Source organism: Peromyscus eremicus, chromosome 13 (genome assembly GCF_949786415.1).
Source record: "Peromyscus eremicus chromosome 13, PerEre_H2_v1, whole genome shotgun sequence".
Lineage (NCBI taxonomy): Eukaryota > Metazoa > Chordata > Mammalia > Rodentia > Cricetidae > Peromyscus > Peromyscus eremicus.
The window spans coordinates 44,522,200-44,545,514 of NC_081429.1; the positions used below are offsets into that span (position 1 = coordinate 44,522,200).

The 23,315-nt window shown below is 40.1% G+C and overlaps 1 protein-coding gene across 1 annotated transcript in view; it reads right to left on the reverse strand.

Moving 5' to 3' along the window:
* Positions 1 to 23,315, reverse strand: part of Unc80 (unc-80 homolog, NALCN channel complex subunit) — a 180,390-nt gene that overhangs the window by 73,982 nt on the left and 83,093 nt on the right. The window contains 6 exon segments of the mRNA XM_059278011.1: positions 1,558 to 1,758; positions 4,538 to 4,638; positions 6,413 to 6,616; positions 11,534 to 11,699; positions 15,654 to 15,787; positions 19,132 to 19,303. Coding sequence (XP_059133994.1) covers positions 1,558 to 1,758; positions 4,538 to 4,638; positions 6,413 to 6,616; positions 11,534 to 11,699; positions 15,654 to 15,787; positions 19,132 to 19,303 — 978 coding nt within the window.

Consider the following 23,315-nt stretch of genomic DNA (forward strand, 5'->3'; position numbering starts at 1 on the left):
AAAAGACAGTCATAAAGGGGGATTGTCGGCACTGGGTTGGCCTATGGGTGTATCTGTGGGTGATTGTCTTAATTCAGTTCTCAATGAGACCAAGACCCAGCCCACTGTGGGCAGCACCATTCTCTAGGCGGAGGATTCTGAAATGTGTGAGTTGGAGAAATCAACTCTTGAGCAAGCAAGTAAGCATGAATACATTGATTTTTCTCTACCCCTGACTGTGGATGTGATGTAAGTATCTGTTTCAAGTTCCTTCCACCTTGACATCCTTGCTAGGATGAACCATAACCTGGACTTATGAGTTGAAATAAAAAAGCCTTAATATAAACACCCCACAGTGAACACTGAAGTTTTAAACATTGCTGTACAATTCAACTGCATTTTTGCTTTTATTGTTCAAATTCTCAAAACTGCTTTGTGTATATATTATTGCCTGCTCTAAGCCCAAACCTAACTTGTAAACTCCTTAGTGGAAAGATCCTTTCCTCCTGCTGATTTATTTTTAATAGGATATTTGATCTAATACTTGGCCAATAGCTGGTGCATAGAGAGTGCTTGTTGAAGTGAGCAAGTGTTATATAAAATCTCTTTGCAGAACCGTTTGAGAAAGTAACTGTAGAGGAGGTCCATGACTTTCAGGTTATGGGCATTTTGGCTACATTGCGTGTGCAGGGGCAGGCGGGTAACTGGAGGTTTTCCTGCCAGAGGATCGCAGTCATGGTCACTTTCTTCCGACAACTCAGCTAAAAGAAGACTTAAGCTTAGCTTAATGCTTGGAAATACCATAGGGTCTTGAAAGAATTTTCTTAGTACATTCATCTGTAAATGTCTGAGCCATTTATTGCTTATTCATACATTTATCCATGAGGATACATTTATTCATAATGAATACTTCCATTAGCTCTGCACTGATGCTCTGACAAACTGTCACAGGCTTCAAGGCTTAAAACACCCCAAGTTTTTGAGTTTACAATTCTGAGGGTCAGGAGTTTCCAAGGAACTGAAAGGTTCCAGGAGATACTCTGTTTCCTTCTCTTTCTCTGAATCTGGAGTTTGCTTGTTTTTCTGGGCTCACACCCCCACCCCCCAACTCTGCTGCCTGCTGTCATCATCTGCTCTGCTCTTGATTCTCAGGAGTCCTTTCTTCCTAGATGAGGACACACAGGACAACACTGAGCCCTCGTGGATAATCCAGGACACTCTCTCACTGTAAAATCTTTAACCAGACCTGCCAAGTCTTACTTTTCATGTAGGGTGTCATGTTCCCAGGTCCCAGGGAGATGCTCTTCTCCTTCTCCTTACCTTTACTTACTCATCAACACAAACTCCCTGAATTTTTATCTATAAGACAAAGCCTGGGTAATGCTCCATGTTGACTCACAAACACAGACAAAGCATCTGTCTGTCTCGCACTTATCTTCTGCATGGATCTGTGTAGTGTGCTTTATACAATTGTTTTTGCTTGAAATTGTATTTACAGGGCAGATTAAAAAAAAACATTATTATAAATACATCTTTTCTCCTGCTCCTGATATGCTACCTTAGTGACTTCTCACTCACCTCTTTCTGCTTCTTGCCCCTCAAAGCCACATTGCTGATATTGTTGCTCTCACGCAGGGAGTCTACACTGTCCCCATACAGCAGTTTAATGGCCCTGACCAGCCGGGCACAGGAGCGGCTGTGGTGCAGGTAGCAGTGTGGATGGCAGTATTCCACATGCGTACAAATGAAACTCTGTTGATTGCATAGTAAGATCATGACCTGGAAGGAAAAAAAAAAAAAAAAAAAACACTCGCATATTCAACCAGGCAGTGAGGGAAGAGAGGCATGCAAGTTGGAAAGTCAGAGCATGAACTCCTAATCAGTGAGCAAAAAACAGTAACTCGGTAATTCCCACAGGTAGATAGTTAACTACAGGTCTTTGATCATTTGGCCTTTGTTCTCCCTTCATTCTTAATTGATAAAAGGATCTTTCAGAAACATGTGAAGACTATTTGTGAAGTATATGGCTTCCAAATAGTTTCAGAAGCCCATCCCAGCTCTTACACTGTGATAGGAGCCAGAAGGAAGAGGGAGGATACAATGGTAAGTTCAGTTCCAGAGCTCTCTACCTGACCCGTAACCCCTGGATGCACCCTAAACTCCCACCTACACTGCGTGGTGCTTGGAAACACTTCGGCACCTTCACTCTGGATCCTCTTCATGAACTGGAACTTGAACCCCACTATAAAGCCTCATTTCAACTTCACCAACGATTCCCTGTCACCTTACACACACTTCCCACTCTGACTTTTAAGCCACTCTAGCTCCCTTTCTAAAATAGTTTAACTGGTTCATATACATCTCCTAAGATTTCCCATTAGGATTCTAGAAATGAACTCAGCCAATTTAAAGGGTACAGTTATTTTAAGATAGAAATGAATTTGCAACTGAAATATACAAATTGAAATTGCAATTCTGGTGCTCAAATTCAGGGCCTTGCACATGCAAATCATGTGTCTATCACTGAGCTACAACTCTTCACCAAAAATTTGTGGCTTGTGGGCTTTTTTTGTTTTTTGTTTTTGTTGTTTTTTTTTAGTACTAAGGATCAAACTCTGGGAACCATGCATGCTTAGGCAAGTGCTCTATCACTGAGCCATCCCCCAGACCCCAAGTTTACAACTTTAAAATGTTTTAGTATTTCTATTATTTTATGTGTATTAGGGTTTTAACTGCATGTCTGTATGTGCACCGTGCCTGCTTGTGATGGTCAAAAGAGGGTGTTGAATCCCCTGGAGCTGGAGTTATGGTTGGATGTGACCTGGATGTGGGTGCTAGGACCTAAACCTAAGTACATAACTTTTAAAGTAACCTTCCTTAAAAGAGAGTATGCATAGAAAAACCTTCTGAATGCTTCTGTCACCCAGGAAACCAGCTTCCACCTTGGCAAATAAGCTGTGAAGGGCTGTGCATCGTACTGAATGAGAACAAAATGCAAGTATACACCGAGGAGGCCAACTGAACCTATTTGCCAGAACTGCTCCAGGCTGCCTTAAGACTCACATGTCTTGCTTATTCTGAGGCAAAGATGAGAGCCACAGTCATCTCTGTACTCCTGTCAAGCTAACAATATCTAAATCTCCAAGGTTTTCAACATACATAAATGGCGTCTTGGTAGAATATCCAGCCCATCTCCAGATTTACTGCATATCTTCAGATATTCTGCTTTATACTGCAGTATGGGGCAGCCATATGTAAGAACTCTAAAGGTTTCCGAGTTATTCTGAATCTGGTGATCAAGAGAAACACCAAGAAAGCCTTTCAAGTACACACACACACACACACACACACACACACACACACACACACACACAGCATATCACTAGACTTTGCCTCAGAGAATTCTGATAGAAAAGTTCTGCGGGTCAGTGATAACTGGTTTAACAATCTATAATTTGTAACTTTACAATTCTGCCACTGATACTCCTTTAGTAGGTATATTTCTAAGATGATGCTCAGTGATCTATACAATCTGCTACTTATGCTCTGTGAAAGCTCCTCCCATTGAGTGTGAGTTAGTCTAACATCTTGTTTTTCAACAGTAGCATATGGCAAAGGTGTTGGAATATCCCTTTTCTGACTACATTGCATATGGCTGTGATTTCTCTCTTCTTAGCTGACTCTTGCTATCTTTGCCTACTGTCAACTCCCTGCACCACAACGACTCAGATATCACAATAACCCAACACTGACACATCATCAGCAAAGTCCATAGCTGATACCAGGTAGCTGTCCCTCCTATGAGTTTCTACAAAATGGGTAATGATATGTTTCTATTATTGTGTCCCTGTAATTTTTCATCTGCCTTGTCCATGAAAAAATGGATTATAGCAAGGAACAAGATCAAGAGGAGTAGCAGAAAGTTCCCCTATCTGAGATAACATTCTTTCAGTATATGAGGAGAGAGCACATTACTTCTTCATGACCAGTTTAAATCTTTGCTCCAACCTATGCCCAAAGGTTTTTCAGGGAGGCCTTCATGCCTTTGCACCCTGGTTATCTATCTGAAGCATGATCTTCCCATTTAGAATCTCCTTGACCCATTTACAATATTTTAATTTAAATTAATTTTTTTATGGTTTTATAGATGAGTCCTACATATTTATATCAACTCCCTGTCCCTACCAATCTCTAACACAGAGTCAAGAGTGACCCTGACCTTGCCCTCAAGTTCATAGTAATACGTTTGAAATTGACCATGATGCCTGGCCTGTATCATTCAGGATACTTTTGACCATCAACTTAGCTCAGTCCCTCATGGTTTTTCCTGATATGTGGTGACCCAGAAACTGGCCACAAAACAAAAGACCTTAGTTTTAATCTTAAACACAATCCAGCAGCATACTATCTCCACTTTGAATTGAGAGCTTCAGCTCAAACATGAGGCTCCACTTTCTGTTGAAAGAACACTTAGGTTGCTAGTCTGTTTCTCTCTCCAGGAATCTTCCCCAGTGCTGAAAGGGCTTTGTTGTAGAGATCAGCTGGGATGGATACTTACATGAAGCCATGACATGTTTCTATGGTAATTTTCCTCTGTGCCGGCATTGCTCATTCCCTCGGGCTCAATGCTCGGTTCACTTGCACTCCAAGGACTCCCTTCTTCAAAAAAAGAACACCAAGAAAGAGTTCAACGTTCAGTCTCCCTGGATAACAACATGTCAATATGGTGTCATTGTCCATGCTTTTGAACCAAGGGCAGACTCTACCATGGCCCAACAGGTTACAGGGCATAGGACTTTCTTCAAAGAATATTATATTATTAAGAGGAGCTGTTCCCTAACCACAAGCTGAACTGGCAAGTTCAAAGACATTGGTGATCTCCGCTAAAGTGGCTTCCATGTGAAGACATGAGAGCAGAGAAAAAAAAGGAGTCAAGTCCTTGAGATGAGCCAGTTATATATTGAGTGTGCCCAAATCCATTCCAGACTGCTCAGACTTCACAGTTGTAGCTATCCAGGGACACAAACTGACTTATGCTGACATTACAGGGTGATAAGGACTCCATTGCATTGTGGCTGTATCTGTACTACTGTTGTAGGCATCAGGCTTTGCTATGGGAGCTATTCAGTGCTGAGAGGGGGCCTGGGAAGGATTAAGGTGATTTGAAAGCAATGACAGCCGATTATAAGCAAGCCTCATTTCTTGTCTATGAGAAGTGTAAAGGAAATCTCCATTTAGTTTATTACCCATGAAGCCTTGCCCTCAAATCTAAAAGCTTTACAGATTCTTCTTAATAACAAAGCTGCATCTCTAGTCTGGTTACTTTGACTTGACTGGCGAGGATGGGTTGATCAGTTCAGATAATTCTAAACGCTAACTGATGGTAAAGTTATAATATTCACCATGCAACACAGAAATCACTTCGCCCTATTATCTCCTTGAAAAAAAAAATAAGCCAAATCTTAACTAATGCATAAATTAGCTATTTTTAAAGGTGAGGGTGGGTGGATGTAGAAGCATTTTCTATTTTAAACTTTCTTTGATTAGACACTCAGCTTCCATTTGACAGACTTTATCAATCATTTATCCACACTTACTGCTGCCTTGAAAGTAGAGACTGAATAGTAGGGAGAATGTGTTTGAACATGTACTAAAGACTTAATCCTAGGCAGCCTGGTGAGCACTACATTTATCCTACTTAGTCTTTTCCTTGTCAATTAAGATGCCCAAATACTGGATAACCACATTAGGAGATCTGGAGCCTCTTCATATCCTACAGTGGTAATCTATGACTTTTAGTGCTTTGATTGTACTTATAGCTCATTCTTGTACACTTATACATTTTACAAGAGCATCCTTATGGAACAGACCATGAGCAAACAACTATTCCCACCAGATGGTCAGTGAAAACACACCCCTGAGAAAGTAGGTGACCCACTAAAGACTCTCTAGGTTTCAGGTCTAGACAACCACGCCTTCTCAGCCTTTTTACTGTCAAATGAAGATTACAATATGAAGTCCTCAACATTGGACCTTCAAGGTCCTGAGTAGTGTAGATACATAGCACCTGGAGCTCTAAGACTGTCCCTGTTGCCAACGTGGTTTTTGTGCCCTAGTGAACACTTTCTATGCTCACAGCTCAAAGTGTGGTTCTTGAGCCAGCAGCATCAGCTTCACGGGAAAGCTTAATGTCAAACGTAGACTCTCAGATCCCCACATCACCTGCTGACTCAGATTTTGCACTTGGACAGACTTCCAGGTGCCACACGCACCTGCTCGAGAGTGGAGTGCGTTTCTCTACCGAATGAGTGGTCTAAACTACAGCTCTGATCTTGCTCTATATACATGGAATGAAATGGACTTGGCTGTGCCAGGACCTGAGTCCTGTCTTCCTACCCCCCACGTCCCTGCACACCCCACTCTTCTATGTTACCTAGGTCAGTGACAGTGTCCCTGCTCTGGGACAGCTGCAGCTCCTCAGCCTCAGACTCTGAGTCCTGCCGTGATAACTTGCTGCTCTTTAAGCTGCCGACTCGGCGAATGCTGGACAAGGAACCCCCCTTCTTCACCTGGAAACTGCGGGTTCCTTTAATCTGGAGCAGGCGAGAACCTCCTATCCTGATCTTCCTGCTGGGAACTGTATTAAAAGAATAAAATAGGGCTTTCCCCCACTTAGTTTTTCCCCAGCCAGTTTATATCCACACTCTTCCCAGTTTGTCCCTGACCAGCCGATTCTGCCGGCTTGATCGGCTTGATCGAGCAGCATCTCTGGACAGAGGCCTTCCTGCCAGGCCCCAGTCACCACGTTTGGTCAGGCAGGAGACCAAGACGACCAGGCAGGGCTGATGCAGTATCTTTCTGGGGCGAAATGCACATTATGGCTGGGAACAATCTGCTCTCATTCTGGCCCAGGGTTCATAAGCATGAGTGTGTTTACACAGCACCATCACCAAGATCAGCCAGCAAATTTTAATCACATTCTTACTCGGTTCCATAGAGCCACACTCCACTGTTTTTGTTTTTCTTGTGAAATGGGACTTAGAGAGTTCTGAGAACTGTCTTTGGAACCCTTCTCTTTGGAATTACTAAAGAAATAAGCACAAGAAGTGCGCCTCTCTCTCACAGTCAGCAGCTGTGTGCACTCTGCTCCTTAGCAAAGACTTCAAGGGATCTGTTCTCAGAATGCTGTGCGTGCATGCATGCGTGCGTGTGTGCCTGTGTGTGCGTGTGTGCGTGTGCGTGTGTGTGTGTGTGTGTGTGTGTGTGCATGTGATGTAATTCTATTTCCAATCCTCCTCTCAATCAAAGGGCTAATGGGATGTGAGTATAAATGTTGCATGCCCTGAGCTATCTTATAGTCTATATTAACGAGAAGGGAAAGCATTATTCATGCTTAGTACTCTGGAAGAAACAGTCCCCAGGGTGGGAGTAAAATGATAAAAGAAACATGTTTAAGCTTCAAACTCACTTTATAAAAATCATAAGCACAATCATTTTTCAGGTATACATTTTTTTTCTTTTTAATTTTTAATAATATCAATATTAATTTTGTAATAGCAGGATAAAGCAAGATTTTTAAGGCTCAAAAACCATTGGAAGGAAGGGGCTAGCTTTACACACTTAAGATACGAACAAGATTTCCCATTCATTATTTAAATCAAAGCCACAAATGTATTTTGAAATCAGGAAGTTCAAAGTTTAGTTTTGCGTTTCTCCCCACAACAAAATGCTTATATGAGACAATAATAAAACTTGCATTCTTTAAAATGTTAGTTAAATGTACACTTTCGATGCCATGTAAGGAGGTCTGAAGAATTTATAGAGAAGTGAATGATTAGTCTCTAGATTACTCTTGTGATTGAAAGAGCCTAGAATGATCACTGCTCTGCTTATACAAGCTTCTTGGGGCTCCCTGAACATATCTGAATAGAACTGCACATCTGGAAGAATTTCTTGCAGCACAGTTGGATAAATGCCACAAAAGCTATAGAGCACAATGCTGTAGTTTAATTATAACACAAGATTCACCAAACTCTATTTTTCAATATTATTTCTAGGCTTAGTTTGGACTTCATGGTTAATTATTTTTAATGACCACCACTGCAATTTCATATGTAAATAGATTGGGAAATAAAGAACAGATTACAGTGATAATTCTTATTGTTTTTAATAGAGGCACATACTGATGTTTTTCGCCTGAGTTTATGATACGTTTCAGGGTACAAATGAAACTAAATAACTTCAAATTAGTGGGATCTGAAGAGACTTAATTCTGAGAATTTGTTCTAACATAAAAGATAATTGGAGACCTCCTGCAGCCCTGAAAGATTAGGGTTCAGAATTATGACATCAATTACTTACAAGGGACACAGTGAGTAGAATTCAGGTTTGGTGTTGTTCATGAAATAAGTCACCTGAGACTACATGCTACTGAATTTTAGCCTTCATCTCCATAACAATAAGAACTAAAATCAAAATGAAACAGATTCATCAGAATTGGATAACACATCTCCCTTTCCACACTGTCTTCATTAGCAAGTCCCACTGCCTGTATGCTTCAAAACATCACCGGAGTTCAGAGTCCTTTTACCTTTTCTCTGGTCCAATGCCGCTACCTCTAACTGTTCCATCCTCCCTATCTCCTACATATCTAGTTACATACACTGACCAACAATCTCTAACATGTTTAAAATAGAATTCTTTTAAGCATATCTACCAGACTTTGCCTGCCCCTTGCCTTTCTAACCTATCTCCTGTCACTCCTCCCCCAACTCATTCTTTAACAACTCTCTTGATTGTTCACCGTTCTTCAAATGTTCCAGGTTCACTCTTCATGACATCCTTAGCCTCATAGTTGCCTCTGTTTGGAACACTTGGTCTTCAGCCTTCCGCATTACTGAAATGTCCCATGAAAACCTCTCAGTTTAATATCCATTATTATGACCTTTTCTGACCATATCTTTCCCTATATCCTACTCTGTCTTACTTTCCATGACATATCTTGAAAGTCTGGCATTTAGTGTTACTAATTGCTATGTCAATAGTGATAGACTTTTAACCATGAATTAATATGAATGGAAATGCATGCAGGAACATGCTTTTGTTAGTGGTTGCCTTCTGGGAACTTGTAATAGTTCCTGGTATACAGCAGGTGCTCAGTAGCTAGATGCGAAATCAGGACATGTTTCTGTACTTTGGGATACTAATTTTAGTTTGTCTTTGGGGCAGGAGTAAAAGTATTGCATAAACTCTGCTTAGGGATCTTGAGCAGATATTTTCTTTTTAAAGGATAAGTTCAGGTTCATTTTCTTTGTTCTACTTGTTCTTAAGTTGTTTATTTCAGGAGCTGACTTTTTTTTGCTTTTATAAAAACAGATGGTATGACTTTTTTTTCTTAAAAAAATAGTAATTACCGTTTTTAGTGTCCCATTGTCATATTTTTGTATTGGCTGCAGTAGCTGATGGGTTTGTCAAACAGCTTACAAAATATTTGCAAGTCTTTAGGGAGACTTTTGCTAACTAATTAAGAACATTTTATGGTTATATTCTCATTTTATTTATAGTTTTAGCTTTCTGTTGTCTACTTATAAGACAACGTTTATATATTAATATAGGCACATTGTATGATAAAAATCACTATGCATGAGAGAGTTTGAACAGTAAAGACAACTATATAAATAATAATGAAGTTGACATGGTTTTAAAATTAAGCAAATATTTTGCTTTTTAAGATGATGTAGAATTTACATTGTTTAAGCTTAACTGGGTGAGTATTTGGAATTTTTATTCAATTTAAATAACAATTTTGTGATAATAACTTTGAATGGCTAAAGACTGCTCTCCAAATAAGTATTGTTGGTATATGTTTAAAAATGGAAGTTACCTTCATTGGATATATATACAGTAAATATTTGAAATCACATTGACTTAATACTTCTTCATGTCTATAAATTGCTCAAGACTATTATTCTTAGAACATGGCTTCTAGCCATCAAAATTCAATAGGATATGATATAATGATATTTGTATTTAAAAGGTGGCAACATTCTGATGTTGAAATATTCAAACTTTCCCCCATTGCACCCCCCATTTCTTATAATACTTGAAATATTTTGTGTTTTCTCTAGATAGGGTGATGCCACTCATTAATTGATTAAAGTAATCAAATATGCACTCATTCATTGTCTAGAGGGCACTGGAAAACATCTCAATGTACACAACAAACTTTCTACAAAGATGTACAGATTTTTCTAACACTTGAAACTCTGTACAAAAAGCATTAAAGGCACCGGAATTTAAAAACTAAAAAAATTTGGATAGTGAAGGTGACGTTTTAGGGGAGCCTTAAATGACTTACTTAAAACTGACATTGCTCAGCTCTAGCTAGGGTTTTCTGTGTTGATATCTGATCTAGCTGCTCGTAATGTAGGAAGATAAGGATGGCAATGGTAACTTACCATGCTCTTCCATTTGCTCTATGTATTTGTTCTACGTTTTACTTGCATTGCCTTAATTAAAGCTCTCACAACACAGCATAGAAGCTGGTCATTTGACTGACTAGAAACGAGGATAGTGGTTTTTCGAGGCAAGTCACGTATACAAGGTCATACAGAGAGGGGCCATATACCACCCATCTTAATAGGCTCACCTTCATATTTTGACATATGTGAAATTGAATTTAAGATTCATTGTGCCAAGTGGCAGCTGAAATACAAAGGCTCTTGCTTTTGTCTGTGGACATGTAAGCATCAGCAGCAAAACATGCAGAGTATCTCCCAGCACCAAGGCCAAGTGGTAGTGAGGGGCGGGAAAGTAGGTCAGGGTATAAGCTGGATAGTCCTGAAGAGGAACTCTAGGAATGCCAGCTTCATACTATTCCTAACTGGTTTCCATAGCTAGCATAGGCAGCTCTACTTTGTAGTCGTTGATCTTGTGTGTTTTTTTATTATCTCTCATTATATATGTATTAATCTTTGATCTACTTCTGATGTGTCATTCATTAACATTCTGATACTACAGAAGACATTATTCTATAGAAAAACATGGACATTGACAGCTCTGAACTGAAAAGTAATTAAGAAATTTGGACTGTGAATTGCAAAGTTTTAACCAGCATATTTTAGCTGTATTGTTTTCAGTTACACAAGAATTATATGTAATAATCATAATGACTATATACATATATTTTACTGTCTCAAAGTCCTCTGTCAATAAAACAAAGTAAAGTGATAAGGGATTGCTGCAAAATAGTTGAATTTGGGTGTTTTCCTTTTTTATTGGTTAAGGAAATAACAGGTTATCTTAAGGCTGATAACATCACATTCAATGTGGGCAAAGGAGAATTGCTAAGCCAGGTGTTGTAGCCAAGGCAATCTGGATACTAAGTTCAGGCTGTAACTAGTGGTATTTTCTACCTCACCAGCAATGAAGAGTCCCCAGAGTCACACTGTGTCGAGCCAAGAATTTGGGCACACAGGTTTCGTACTTTAGATCCCAGATCAAGTATTTCCTGTGAGAAAGCCAGAAACGTGAAGCAACCCTTGCGTTTCCCTACCTTTCTTCTCCTCAGCGCCTGTGTCTGATTTGAGGGTATGGCTGCTGCTGTGGAGGGAATCTTTTGAGTCTTCATTTTCATCTAGAACTCCCGCAAAGCTGATCTTCCTCTCATATCTATGCCGGTCCAACTCAGGATCCAGACGGAGCCTACAGCTTTCCAAGTCCTGAAATGGCATAGAAGAGCACATCTGTGTTGGAATGTCCTGAGATAAACACTGCCTGTTTGTTTGTTTGTTTTTGTTTTTTGACAGGGTCTTGACCTGAAGCCAGAAAACTAGTCTTATATAGCCCTCTTGCCTCTGCCTAGGTTTCCCAAGTGCTGCAATGATAGGCAGGTGCCACACTGCTCTGTCTACTGCACTGATGCTGTGGCAAACCTCTATTCATTCTGAACCACTTTCAATTACATTTAAAATTTTCTTATTGGTCATTTTAAATTGTAGTCTTGAAAAAAAAATATTCTTGATTTGGAAAACGAGTGTTCCCTAACTGCTAGCTTCTTCTTAGGTGTTTTGTCTTTCAACAACACAGGACGTTGAACTGGCTCCCTTACCCTCTAACTCTTTGTCCAATGTCTTGGAGGTGTCTTTGGCATTTATATGTTAATTGCATAATCATGCATTCAGTTTGAATATGTTAGTTAAAATGGCCTAAGTAAGAAATGACCCCTTCTCTGAGAAACTCAGAATTCTAAGATGGAAGATGGGCAAGCATAAATAATAAACTCCAAGTATAGAAGTAAGATATCATCAGACTTGGAGACAATAGTCATAGACTAATGGTCCCCAAGTGATATCTAAATCCTAAGTCCCCAGAGCCTGAGAATATGTTGCTTTACACTGCAACATGAACTTTGGAGATACATTTACAGCTAATGACTTCATGATGGAGAGATTACACTGTGTTAGCTAAATGAACCAAATTTAATTCCATATATTCTCAGCAATGGAGGACCTTTCCCCAGCTATGGACAGAGGGAGCTTCAATATGATATTCCGGCCTGTGAAGATGGAAGAAGGAGGGTTTGAGATGGGTGGAGTAGTTTCTAGAAGGCAGAAAAAGAGCAAGGAGGCAGATTTTTTTTCCCCTACCACAGAAAGGAAGTCTACCATACCAGTATCTTGACTTTAGCTTAGGAAGGTCTGTCTTGGACTTTTGACCTGAAGAAATGGAAGATAACATCCCTGTGCTGATTAAAACAAGTATGCTCATAGAAGCGGGAGAAGGAACCATTCAAGGTAAACCTTGATGGAAATTGCTTAGTCATGACTAGGGAATGTCATTTCAGGTTTAGGAAAATGCTTGTGTGAGGTCAGAGCCTCTATGGGGGATTTTGTATTGAGGGGATTTCTGTTTCTCTTCTAGAAAGAACTAAGGACAAGAAGGGGAAATCCCAGGAGGCATCAGCCTTGCAGAAAGAACTACAGGCAACTAAGGACTATGAAGAGCAGGAGAAATGGTCTTCTCTATGGAGGAGTACACCAATGGGTTTTCCAACACCAAATAGTCAATTCTGAAAACATACACACAGGCAACATTTACAGACTGGGCAGCTTGTACTTACGAATTTAGGAATATATATGTATGAAAATGCAAGTATAGGTATATTTATAGGACAATAACTTAAAAAGAGGCCATAAATTTGAGAAAGAGCAAAGAGGGTTTTATGGGAGACTTTGGACGGAGGAAATGGAAGTGAGTAATGATGTAAATATGTTATAATCTCAAAAAGGAAATGATAAAAAAAATGCACAAGCCTACATTTATCAGTGACAATGCTGGTATAGTGAAGAAAAGTTCTCAGAAACCTAGTCAAGGTAAAGAGGACACACTATCCACTTGTTATTAAATGACCGAAGGCTGCTATTCTTGTCTTAGACTTTTTAGGTTCCTTTCTTTGTACTCCCTGTAAGTCTTCTAGTTGGGTATACAGTCTCTGTTTATCACAGAGCCTTGCTGTGTAGCCTAGCTTGTGATCCTCTGAATGCTGAGATCCCTGCGGGCCACTGTCCTGACAGTGCCACGTACTCAGGCTAAAAAGACCCGATTGATTTAGGAAACATAAAATGTTTCATTTTTCACTGACAGGTCTCAGTCCATCCAGCACTCATCTTTAAGGGAATGTGATTATTAAGTTTGTCCTCAATATGTGATAGGCTACATGAAACAGGATTTCCTCACTAACAAGAGTCACTGAGGTAGAGATTTAGGAATTAAAAGGCAGAACAAAAATGATGGAGTGAAACCAAGAACCTTACATACTTTTATCAAAATTGTGGTTAATCCGAAAACGTGAAATCAGATGTACTCAGTGCTTTTCCAAAGATTGTATTAAACAGGAGGCTAAAAGGAATGATATTGGCAGAAGTCAACAGGTCTGATTTGATGCTTTGTTTTGACTTTAAGAGTCTTGATTTGACTTTATGGAGTATTCTCAACAGCAAGATGAAAATGGCAGTTCAGAAAAGTAAAGGCCAAGTCAACATGACATCACAGAGGGCAGTAGCTGGAATTTCCTCTTCCAATAGTCAAATGGTCCAGTTTCACAGTTCAAATGAGGGTACTTTTCTCTTGAAAACAAGCATTTTATTCATAAATGTTTCTAATTTGAAAATATCCTTTTTTTTTTTTTTTTTTTTTTTTTTGGTTTTAGGATGTGAGGAAATGGGTTTTCTAGAACATTGAAAAACTAAAGCCAGAGACTGTGCCTCACGGGAGCAGAACACTGATTCCTTTATCCAATCTTTGGCGGCACCCCAGAATTGGGGTACTAACTTATTCATGCTGTTTGGTTTTCACAGCAGGAGAGGTGGGTTCTAAAATACCCTTAAATGGAAGTTGATGTGACAGTTTGTGGAACAAGACTTGTATAAAAGAGAAGGTTTTGTCTGGCTCCTCAGGTAAAGCTGAAGGCTGACTGTGATGAACGTACCATTGGTTTCCAAGCCCAAGGTGTTCCCTGTTACCACACACTCTGAAGATGTATGGGCCCTGCATAGTATTTATATCTATAGTAAAATAAATAATACCTGTCACATGACTGCATTTTTATGTGCCTATATGTGTACTCTGTGTGTGTGTGAGTGTGTGTGTGTGTGTGTGTGTGTGTGTGTGTGTGCAGTATCATACTTTCTGTCTATCCATAATCCATGACAATAACTACATGATTGGAAATGTTTGGAAACTAAACACCTAAGTCACTTAGACCATACTGTAAGTCAGAAAACTCTTTGGAAGCAAGCACACTTCTATATGAATCTAGGAACAGTTAGTACAAAAGAACATCAGCTAATGATTTCTGAATAATGTTGACCATAAAGTTCCTCATTGTTTGTAGGATAAAAGAATATAGGTTTCTAGATATGTCCATCAAAATTAGTGGTCATTGTGGTGATGTTTTGTTTGTGCTCTAACAAATAATGCTTGCCTGGATATCAGAGTGAGGAGCCAGCCACTAACTAATTAACCCTAGAGGCCAGGCAGTGGTGGCACACACCTTTAATCCCAGCACTTGGGAGGAGGAAGCATGAAGATCAGGAGTTCAAAGCCACCCTGGGCTACACGAGATTGATCTAGTCTAAAAGAGAAACAGAGCCAGGCAGTGAAGGCTCATGTCTTCAATCACAGTACTTGGGATCTCATGCCTTTGATCCCAGTACTTGGGAGGCACACACCTTTAATCCTAGCACTAGGGAAGTGGAGACAGGAATTAATATGGCTGGGCAGAGAGGAATATAAGGCAAGTGGAGACAGGAGCTCATCCTTTTCAGTCTGAAGATTTGGTAGAGGCAAGAAGTCTCTGTAGTGGCTTGCTCTTTTACTTCTCTGACCTTTCAGCACTTACCCCATAAGACCAATTAGAATTCTTGCTATAGGCGATCATTGGTCAAATGTTGTACCTGAATGCACTGTCTCCAGTGATTTCTAAGTCAACCGTGGAGTTATTATTATAACAGATAAAATAGATTGTCTTTTTAATGTATGCAAAGCCTTTGGTTAAAATGTTAGATTACACACTGGGTCTTCAATCATTTAAAGATGTTGGGAATACTGGAAACCCAGCTACAGTTCATTTTCTCCAAGTAGCCTGGCTACTGACACACGATGTTTTAACATACCACTAGAGGCTCAGTGCGAGGTCTAGGTAGGCAAGAAAAAGTCTCTCTCAGGAAGGTGGTTATCTCCAGGAGAAGTTGGCATGCTGCCATCTTCAAGGCAAAGGGACAGCCACATTTAGAGGGGTTCACAGTACCTAAGAAAAGAAAGAATTCTTCATGAGAACACAAACCAACAACAAACAGAGGGTCATGGTGTGATGGACCTAGCTACACCCGTGCAATATCAATCTGCTCATGAGAATACTTCTTGCACAAACCTTAATTTCCCTACTCCTGTTAGCATGACTTGGGCATGCCCACCTCTTCTTCTCTACAGTTGTGTAACAGGTGCTTCAGTATTAATGTATCAGACGAGCAGAAGTCAGTGCTTCTGTTTAAAGTACTATAGGGTAATACAACACAGCTCCAATGCCACCAGAAGACTGTTTGGTGAAATTGGAAGTCATCTTGTATTCAATCAGATCTTGACTGCATATATGCTAGATTTGGAGCCCTAAAATCCTTTCAGCTCATTTTAGGAGGGGATGTTTGTCTTCTGAGAGCGGTGAAGCTCTTTCAGCTCTAGTTCAATTGGTGTTTATGCGACACAGATACAAGAAAATGTGTCACCTGGTCACTCATACTATACTCTTTTGTTTGTTTGTGACAGGGTCTCTTTACATAGCTCTGGTTGCTCTGGAACTCACTCACTATGTAGGCGAGGCTGGCCTCAAACTCACAGAGATCCTCCTGCTTCTGCCTCCCAAGTGCTGGGATTAAAGGCGTGCACCACCACTCCCAGTTTATACTACATATTTGAATAAAGCTGTCCTGTCATAGTTAAGACTCAGCTGTGCCAGAAGTGACCAACAGTCTCTTTCTGCAGAATACTGGCCTTTGACTTTGTCAGACATCCACTCCTCCATGGACCAACTAATTGATTTTGATCTAAAGACAGCTAATGGCCAAGGGAGTAACAGGACTTAAAAACTGTCCGGATCAGTTGTGAGACTTGCATTAACATAAACCATGAAGAAATAGCCTGACTATTTCATCTTCAGCAAGGAACAAGGCCATGTAGTATTCTGCCTCTTACAAAAGAAAGAAAGTAGTTGTCAGTTGAATGAATCAAGTCATCAAACTTTCACAATACCATTATATATCAACAATTACAAAAATACCTCTAAACTCTCTCTTCGGCATAATGAGATTTCTTAACTGACTAGTATACATGATTTTTTTTTGACATAGAAGGTAAAGTTGGTCTTCTGAGGGTATCTGGCCTGTTTTCCTCCTGAGAACCATTTTTTTTTTCAGAGTTAAAACATGGCTAGAAAATCTGTCTCTCATTAAGAATGGAAGAGACAAGCTTATGTGGAATTTCCAACAAGGCATGTGCTTATGTTATATTTAGCTTTGTAGTGCAAGATTAGCTAAATCACACATAACAACCTCATAATCAGTGGAGAATCACACATATCAGTCTTATACTCCACAGAGGATACAGGACTCTGAAAGTTACCTAGATGTGCGAAATTTAAAGAACAAGTGTATAGAAACTAGACGTGGTAGTAGAGGCCTGTAAGACAGCTACTCAGCTGTTTGAGGCAGGAGAATTTGAAGATTAAGACCACCCTGAGCTACATAGGAAGATCATGTCTGGAAAAAAGTAAATAATAGAACTAGACACTCTGTCAACCTCTGGATCTGTCTTTTCATTCATAAGGTTATCATTCAGAAACCTCTGGAGGCAGTGAACTTGTCTGTGGTCTAGTCTCTCTCCTAATTATTACCTGAATTATTCTGTCACCATGAGAGAAGATGGAGCTCTACATGACTCAAACAAAACATTGATGTGCCAGCCATCACATATGAATTAATGGAGCTTTTGTGGTTTAGTGTAGATTGTACACTGCAGCCTAGGAGGGTGTACTCATTTAAAGTTGTTCCAGCTCCCTCCATTCTGAAAGGCCTCTGCGTGGCTTCTAGGTATGCCTCTGGCTGACTGGCATTTATTGCAAGCCTTCCCTAAGTTTAGTTTAACCTATGAGTGAAATTAAACACCCTAAATTATTCAAAAATAGGCTAGGTTATCTTCAGAGTCAACTTTTATCATTGGGCTGACATACTCATGTAGAAATTCAGTATTTTATTAACAGAGATGTCAAGATGTTTTGCTTTGACTTTATAAGGTATGAAAAGGGAGCCAAATAGTGGGAAAAATACAAGTTCCTGGTGCAAGAGAGGACAGGAACACAGAGAGAGTTTTCCTTGATCAATGTTTAATCTTTTCCAATGTTACCATCTAGCCATTATTTTATATGTGATGGCACAAGGGTGCTGCAGGTTTGGTATGAATTGAACAAGAATGACCCTTAAAATATAACCAGAGAACTTGAATTGCAAATGAAGAGGAAAGGTTAAATGGAAGATATTGCTACTTCCCTTGTGGAAAGATTCTGATTCGACAGGCCAAACTGGAATTTACACTCAACAAAATATCTCTCAATATATTCCACTCAGGCTTGTATGGTACAGAGCGTATGTATGTACAAAACAATGCTGTAGAGGATCTGGCAGGAGTGTTCTTGTCCCTAATTCTATGACAACTCTAATAGCCACAATTTAAGCAAACTTTGACTTTCTTATTAAGCTGTAGTATGCTCTGAATAAACAGTTCAACATTTTAATACTTTGGAATGCATTTCTGTGTGTGTGGTGTGGTGCATATACTTGCTAGTATAGGTATGTGCACGTGTGGATGTGGACACACAGGTATGTGCACGAATGTGGAGGCCCAAGTTCAAGTGTCTTTCTCTAAAAGCTTTCCACCTGTAAAATTCTGTTCTCTGATCGGCTCTTTCAGTGAATCAGCTCATGCATTCAGCTAGATTGACTGGCCACAATGACTGGCCAATGAGTTCTATGGACCTCCCTGTCTCTGTCTCCCCAGTGCTAAGGTTATGGGCTCCCACAACTGTGTCTGGCTTTTGAGCATCTAAATTCAAGTCCTCCTCCTTGTGCAACAAGCAGCTTACCTACTGAACCATCTCCCCAGCCCCTGGAAAGCATTTCTTGTTCAATTCTATTTTGTAATGATATTTTTCTTTCCCAAAGTAATAACAACATAAAACCTGAAAAAAGTTAAAGAAAAGAAAACCCTTCAGGGCAAGCAATGTTTTTTCACAACTGTTTTCTCTCAGAGGCTTAGTATGAATCTGTGGGTAACAGCAAGAAGCAGAGGCTAAAAGGAAATGTCTCTCGTCTCTTCCACATTGTCTACGATGCTTCACCCCATCTACCTTCTCTTTCTGACTCTCTCTCTCTCTCTCTCTCTCTCTCTCTCTCTCTCTCTCTCTCTCTCTCTCTCTCTCTGACTTTATAAACATGCTTTTACACCCACATGGGGAGAAGGGGAATGGTCTATGAGAGATGTAGGAAGGAGGAGAGGATGAGAGAGGAAGGAAGTATTCACTGCTCCTAAAGCAGAGTTTCTTACGAGCATGGGGTCTTGTAGTAAAGGGAGTCTCCTTACTGTCATCTAAAAAGTCTTCCTCCTCATCCTCCTTTCGCAGTCTTCTCTTGGTCTCCTCATCATAAATAAGGCCGAGCAAGCTGGCAGGGCTCTCGCTCTCTCCATGGCACAGCTCATTCAATCGGATGCCAATTGCCTGCCGGGGAAAATGAAAGAATGAAACAGCACGAAGGATGACAGACTCTAAAACATCACACAATCAGTCAAATGATGGGGTTGACTTCCCACACAACCCTCCATGTGTTGTCACCACCATCTGGGTCAATAAGGAATCTAGAGAAGGAAAGAATAGTGTCTCCAGAGTCATTTGTTCTAAAGATTTGGAAAAAATGGAATGGACACTTTTGTATGCATATACAAACATTTTAGGAACCGAATGTCCATCTTTACTCAAAGTTCATTTGTTTTGTAGGTCTCATGTAAGGAAGCAAGCAAGCAGTGTTCTCCCTCCCTCTGTGTGTGTGTGTTTGTGTGTGTGTGTGTGTGTGTGTGTGTGTGTGTGTATGTGTTAATGCAAGGTAAGTGTGCAGACATGTGCATTTGTGCCAATGTGTAGTCCAGAGGAAGATATTGGATGTTTTGTTCTATGATTCTTCACCTTATTCCTTTGAGACAGGCTTTCTCCGTGAATCTCGAGAGAGGCTGGTGTTGAGCAAGTCCTAGCAAGACTTGTGTGTCTATGCCACATAGGTAGGGGTGGCCACACTGGACCTTTTATGTGGGTACTGGGGATTTAAACTCAGGTCCCCGTGCTTGCACTGAGCCATTCCCCCATCCTGCATGTAGTTATTTTTAATAGAGGGTTTTAGGGCAGTGAAGAAACAAGAAAGCATCACTCCTTTGAGGCTTCTGATTATGCTATCTTACAAGAACGTCAGTGCCATGCTAATGAGTTTGGAAGTTGGCAAGAATTCTATTCCTGTGAATTTTATTTATAATACCATTATGCATGCACTTATTGGTGTTTTTGGAGCTCTCCCCCTCCCATGATAGTCTGTAAGTTCGTAAGAAATGTTAACTGCTCTTCTGGTAGAGCTTCTAAAAGCCACATTAGAAACAGCACTTTTTAATAACCTGGCACACTGACAATATTGGCCCTTAACTTGGCATACACAGAATCAGACTCTTGTTATCTGTTCTTCTGAATCATGACACATGGCTCCACAATTTATCAAAAGGAATTTTCCACAGGAGGTGAGTACACTGTCTCTATCCAGTTCCTATTGTATCCGAACTATGTAGAATATGCAACAAAGAAAGGTCACAGCCTTAGGGAGGAGTCTCGAGGATGAAGCTAAAATGACCACTGACTGGGTGCTGACAGTCTTGTGCTCTATGCATTAATCAAAACAAACCCCAGCTCGCTCTCTTCTTCCTGTATCATACTTAGGGAATGTTTAGCAAAGTTAACACAGTCTTAGGCATGCAAAGAATTAGACTCGCTGCTGGAAACCAACTTGGACCCATGAACGGATGTGCAAAGTGCTTCCAGAATGCTTTCAACAAAAGCACAACTGTTTTAAATATGTTAAACTTCTGGAAATAAAAAGGTCTTCACAAGATCTGGAATTAAGTGACAAAATTCAAAAACCAAGAAGCAAAAGTCCTGACAAGAAAGTACCAACAAAAGCTATCACAACCCCCATCCCCATTTTACTTGCTAACTCCAGAAGTTTTAAACAAATAAAACAAGACCATGGAAGACTTTGTACTGAGGACGAGGCATGATAAGTTTGGAGTTGAGCTAGCCAGCTGAATGGAAAAACTCAAAGAAGATAATTTTTTTAAAAATATTGATCCTTCTGGGATATTATAATGAAATACTTTAAATTAAACCTACAGTTTATAAAAAAATCAAACCCTGGGGCTGGAGAGGTGGCTCAGAGGTAAAGAGCACTGGCTGCTCTTCCAGAGGTCCTGAGTTCAATTCCCAGCAACCACACGGTGGCTCACAGCCATCTATGATGAGATCTGGTGCCCTCTTCCAGCCTGCAGGCATATTATATATACAGGCAGAATAATGTATACATAATACATATAAAAAAAATCAAACCCTGAATTTGCCTAAGATAACACTAATATCTAAATAATAATTTCAGGTTCTATGTCTCATCTAAGACTGGAGGAATGCCTTAAGGAGATGTAATTCCTTTCTACCTCCATTCATGAAATATTTATAAAGTGAGGTAATCTGTAAGGCGTTAAATGAAACATGAACCTACATGAGCTGTTAAAGCGAACTGGTGGTGTCTTTTTTCCCATGTGTCCTGATGAATTATGAATGCACTTACAGGAAGATCACGGATGGTCAGGGAAGTTACGGAGGTGAAGAGGCTAAGCTGAAGGCTGTGGACAGAATCTGACCATGTCACATCCTGCCCTTGTCCTTACTACACTCTGAGTCTATTGGGGAGGCGAGAATGTGTTGAAATGATACACCAACTGGTTCAGAAGAGAAATATCATCATACTCTGTTCCCAGAGTGAGGCATCTCATCACTGCATACCTAGAGAGGCTGATGTGTTGGATGACTGGAAATGGAGAGAATAGATGTTCACATGAAGGGCCAAAAATAGATACCAGGCATTCAGGGACTCACCAGGAAATTATTTAAGAACAACTTTTTTTTTTAAATGAGGAAAATGTGCAGGAAGGCAGGGAAGGTCTCTTAGGACTAGGTAGCCTAAAGAGCCATTTGAGGGCTATTGTGCTGCCTGCTCAGGAAGGTAGTGAAAAGTCATGAAGCTTGGCTTTAAAATATGTGGAAGTCTACTGCTTATGTAAACTTATAATTTTATATGTTATTAATTATATAATATATAATTATAACATTACATATTAAAATATAATATGTAATTAAAATATATGTTATATATAAATTTATTGAGTAAATTTATAGTATGAAGGCTTAAGATATGTAGGCTTTGTGTGTATGAGCTAATATAACTTCATCACCTCTAATCTTAGTAATGATTTAAGCAAAGGTTAGACAATGATATCCACCTGAGAAATTTGGGTGTAACTTAAGGAAAGAGGATGGGCATTAAGACCATTTTCTCCTAACCAAACAGCCAGTATTTATAGAATGAATCAGAGAGGGCAGGCTAGCTGCAGGGAGACCAGTGAGAACAGTGTGTCTTGGATAGATTGTGTCCTGTGGAGGTGATCTTACCAGCAGTGTGCAAGGCCGATTATATGGTGTGGCTGGGAGGATGAGACAAACTGAAGATAATCATCTAAGTTTGAGGTAATGAAAGTCTGATCTATGGAGACTCTGATTAAAAGAGAGAGATTGGAATGTGCTGCATGGTGGGCGTCTCCAATGCTGGTGGTACCACTGACACGAGCCGAAAGCTCCGTGACTGCAGATGAGTGTGTATTTAGGAAGAAGGCTTTTTATTTTTGGTTGAACTAAATTTAGGGACATAGAGAAAATACCTCCCAGATGAAACTGGCAACGCAGACCTGGAACCTAAAAAGTGCTCTGGACAGGGTGCTTGGCTATTTCCACACATCAAGTATTGGACACATGGGAACTGAGTTACCCTGAGGAAAACCACAGGGGAAGAAATTATAAGAGATCTCAGGTGACAACTATATGGGAAGGAAAGAGGTGAGGTCAGGGAGGGGGACACTCCTCAAATGAGGCAGAGGGTTTAAATGGGGTCAAATGTTTCTGTATCATAAAGTAACTAGGCAGTTTTTTTTGAAAATGCACTTTTTCCAAATCCATGTCAACTGAGAGACTCCAAAACTGCTCAAACTTTTAGGAACAACAACAATTTTGTGTGTGTGTGTGTGTGTGTGTGTGTGTGTATTTCACCACCAGAGGACTAGAAATGGTGAATGTTGTTACTAAAAAGGTCTTTAAAATTGATTTACGTGCAGAATAAAGCTAAAAACTGAAAACTGGCTTCATTATCTACCTTAATGACCTCAAATCTCATTGCTTTCTTTCCAAGACCCCCCATTTTATCTAACTTAGGCAAGGGAGTCACCCTTAATTTCACAGGGGTTCTGACACACACGCATGTGGACGATAAGAGGGAGGTGGCGTCCAAATTCTAATAACTGTGTAGCAGTGAGCTTGACACTCACTTGTGCGGGAGATTTTTGTATTTTGGGGGAAGAGTGATATATGTAGGGCA